The sequence below is a fragment of the Camelus ferus genome, chromosome 12 (assembly GCF_009834535.1).
Source record: "Camelus ferus isolate YT-003-E chromosome 12, BCGSAC_Cfer_1.0, whole genome shotgun sequence".
In the NCBI taxonomy this organism is placed as follows: Eukaryota; Metazoa; Chordata; class Mammalia; order Artiodactyla; family Camelidae; genus Camelus; species Camelus ferus.
Genome location: NC_045707.1, coordinates 19,471,500 through 19,474,946, shown reverse-complemented (window position 1 = coordinate 19,474,946; position 3,447 = coordinate 19,471,500). Strand labels below are relative to the sequence as shown.

The following is a 3,447-nucleotide window of genomic DNA, read 5'->3' as shown; positions in this document are numbered from 1 at the left end:
GACTTTTAATTGGGGATTCAAAGTTTTTAATAAATACATGAGTGTTCAGATTTTATATGCTTTCTCTGTACCAGATATATACTTTTGTGGGAATTTCAATGGTATTTACATATTTATTGATAAAATTTTAATTAATTATCTTACTTTTTATGTCTATGTTATGTATAGTGATGTGCACTCTATTTCCTAGTACAATGTTTGGATTATTCTCTTCTTTTTTGTTTTTAATCACTCTTGAGAGAGATTTAATGACTCATTAGTCCCCTTAGAGAAGTTTCTTTTTGCTTTGCAGTTTATTTTCTGCTCGTACTCTATTTTCTTTTTCTCTCTTTCTGTAATTTCTGCTTTAATCTTTATTACTTTTTTCTTTCCAATTGAGTTAGGTTTAATGTTGTGCCTGACTCCTTTGAACTAATGCATAGATCATTGGTTTCAAGGTTTTATTCTTTTTTTTCCTAATAGGATTTGGACTCCAAGTATACTACTAATCATCATTTTATATTTATCCCACAAATTTGGTACTTCATATTTTCGTATGACATATCAAACTTTTTTCTAATATTTGTTGTGATGTATTCTTTGACCGTTGTTTTGTTTAGATGCTATTCAATTATTTCCAACTATATGGTGGTTTTCAATTTTTTTTTCTTCTTTATCGCCATTCTAGTCAGAATTTATACTGTGGGTGACTTCACTTCTTTGTAATTTTTAGTATTTGTTTAATGGCCCCATGTATGGTTATCCTCAGTAAATGTTCTTTAAGTACTTGCATAGGCAGAATGCCAGTTCTGGAGTTGGATGCAGTGTTTTTTCATATGTCAATTAGTTCAGATTTGTATGTTATATTTGCCAAGTTTTTTATCCTTAAAGATAATGCTTCATATGTCTACATGTTTGTTATTGTCTGTTTTATCAGTTACTGAGAGTAGTTTGTTGAAATATTCACTGTGCATTTGTCTATTTCTCTTGAAAGTTCTAATGATCTTGCTTTGTATATTTTGATCGTCTGTTATTAAGGGCGTACAAATTTAGAATTATATTAGCTGTGAAAATTTTGATATTGTGAAGTCTTTCTCTTTCTCCTTAGTGATTTTTAAAATTTGATCTTAAAGATTACTTGACCTTATTATTAACATTGGTACACCGTCTTTCTTTTTAGTATTTGTATTATATATGCTTTATATGCTTTTACTTAAAATCTATACACATATTTGGATGTGGATTTAATAGCTAAAAATACTAATGCCATAGCTATTTGAGTAAATTAAGTTGTGTTAAATATCATCACAATGCATATTATCTGAAGAAAGACATTAATATACGAACTGACTTTACTCATTTCTCTGTGTTATATCACAGGAGAATGCTACAGATCATTCAAAATGATTTTGTGCTTAAATTCATATAGGGAGAACATGTAATATAAGAACATTGAATCCACAAAACCATTAACAATTATATATCTGAGAAGTGATAAAAGTAAGAAGAGAGAAGAAATAAAACAGTGAATTATTTATTGATTCTTTCCTAAAAATTGCTGTGTATTTAGTTAAACACTATGGTCAGATCAATGATTTTGAGGAAAGTATCTTTCTTATAACATCCTTAAATGCTTTTTTCACCTGCTGGTTCCTTAAGGTGTAAATAAATGGATTCAGCATGGGAGCAACAGAAGTATTGAGCATAGCTACTCCTTTTGTGAAAGCAACCCCTTCCTTTGCTGAGGTTTTCACATACATGAAGATGCAGCTTCCGTAAGAGATAGAGACAGCAATCATATGGGAGGAGCAGGTTGAAAAGGCCTTTTTTCTTTGTTGAGCTGAAGGAATTCTCAGAATTGTCCTGAGGATGTAGGAGTAGGAGAGGACTACCAGTGTCAGAGTAGACATGAGAGTGAGCACAGCTAAAACAAAGCTCATGAGCTCTAGAATGCTTGTGTCTGTACAGGAGATTTGTAGTATAGGAGCAGAATCACAGGTGAAGTGGTCAATGACGTTGGAGTCACAGAAATCCAGCTGCAGCCCCATGGCCAGTGGTGGAAAGATTACCAAACCCGCCAGCCAAGAGCTGCCTACAAGCTGGTAGCAGATCTTGTTGCTCATGATGGTTGTATAATGTAGAGGTTTGCAGATGGCCACGTAGTGATCATAGGACATAGATGCCAGGAGGAAAAACTCTGTTGAACCAAGGAGGATAAAGAAAAAGAGCTGAGCTGCACAAGCATTATAGGAAATAGATTTGTCTCCAGTTAGAATGCTCATCAAAAATCTAGGATTACAGACAGAAGTAAATGAAATTTCTAAGAAGGAGAAATTCCTGAGTAAAAAATACATGGGGGTCTTCAGGTGGGAATCTAGCAGAGTAAGAATGATGATGGTAAGATTTCCAGTAACACTCAGCACGTACGTGAGAAATAAAAAGAAGAAAATCACAGCCTGTATTTCTGGATTATCGGTCAGACCCAGGAGGATGAAATCTGTCACTGATGTTCTGTTTCTCATTTCTGGTGGCTGATTTTTGACAAGTCTTAGTGGCAAAATCAAGACAGACAATAGTAAATCAGTTAGACAGGCATAAAACAGCTGCACTTATTTTTGTTAAATAATGATTGTATTTTCACAGAAAGTATCTGGGCATCTATAAGTACACTGCTCATTCTCCCCAGTTCTGTTATATATGTTACAGGTATGTTTTCTGTTTAATATCAGTTTTATTACTCTGAATTCCTTGCTATACATTACTCTGTGTCCATTTCTTACCGTTGTTACTTGGGAAATCTAGTGATTGAACATGCTTCTCATACTTCATTGTTAAGCTAAAATATAGAGAAAATTATGCTTTTTAATGTTATTTTTTCCAGGCATAACATTCTTTCTGATGTTGGAGATGATTGGTAAACTCAACCCTAATTAATGTTTTCTAGTGAAAATTCTATATGTTCTTGTGGGGAACTAGTGAATACTACCTTTGTTAGTCTACTTATTGCTCTTTCCATTGTAAAAAATCTTTGTAAAAATGAGACCAAATCATTCTAATGGTGTATTATGAGCTTTTATTTATAATAAACATATAAACAGTGATTTATGTATATAGTATCTATATTTTTTAACCACCGCACATTTTATGTCCATATATTAATGTAGCTTCTGAATCCCTACTTTTCTTCTTGATTTCCTTAAAAAAGGTGTCTTTCCACAAAAATTCAATCAACTATCGATTTTTCACTTTATTATTCCTAATTCCTAATTAAATAATTTTTAAAAATCTAGTTAATGGTTGAGCATCAAACAATATGCTCACAAAATATGTTAGTGAAGTTCAGGGGTACTCATATGTGGAAAATTGATACGAAATATGCGAACACTTTACATGTGTTATTTGAACTATCTTGGACACTCATGCCAGAAGTATATATCAGGTCTTTCTAAAGTGTAAACGTACTAATAT

The 3,447-nt window shown here is 32.5% G+C and overlaps 1 protein-coding gene across 1 annotated transcript; it reads right to left on the bottom strand.

The window, feature by feature from the left end:
- Window positions 1-1,562: 1,562 nt before the first annotated feature.
- Window positions 1,563-2,775, bottom strand: LOC102509104 (olfactory receptor 6C76). Its single transcript, XM_006185998.2, has one exon. It carries the CDS (start codon window positions 2,499-2,501, stop codon window positions 1,563-1,565), a length of 939 nt encoding a protein of 312 aa, XP_006186060.1. The 5' UTR covers window positions 2,502-2,775.
- Between the last annotated feature and the right edge of the window lie 672 nt (window positions 2,776-3,447).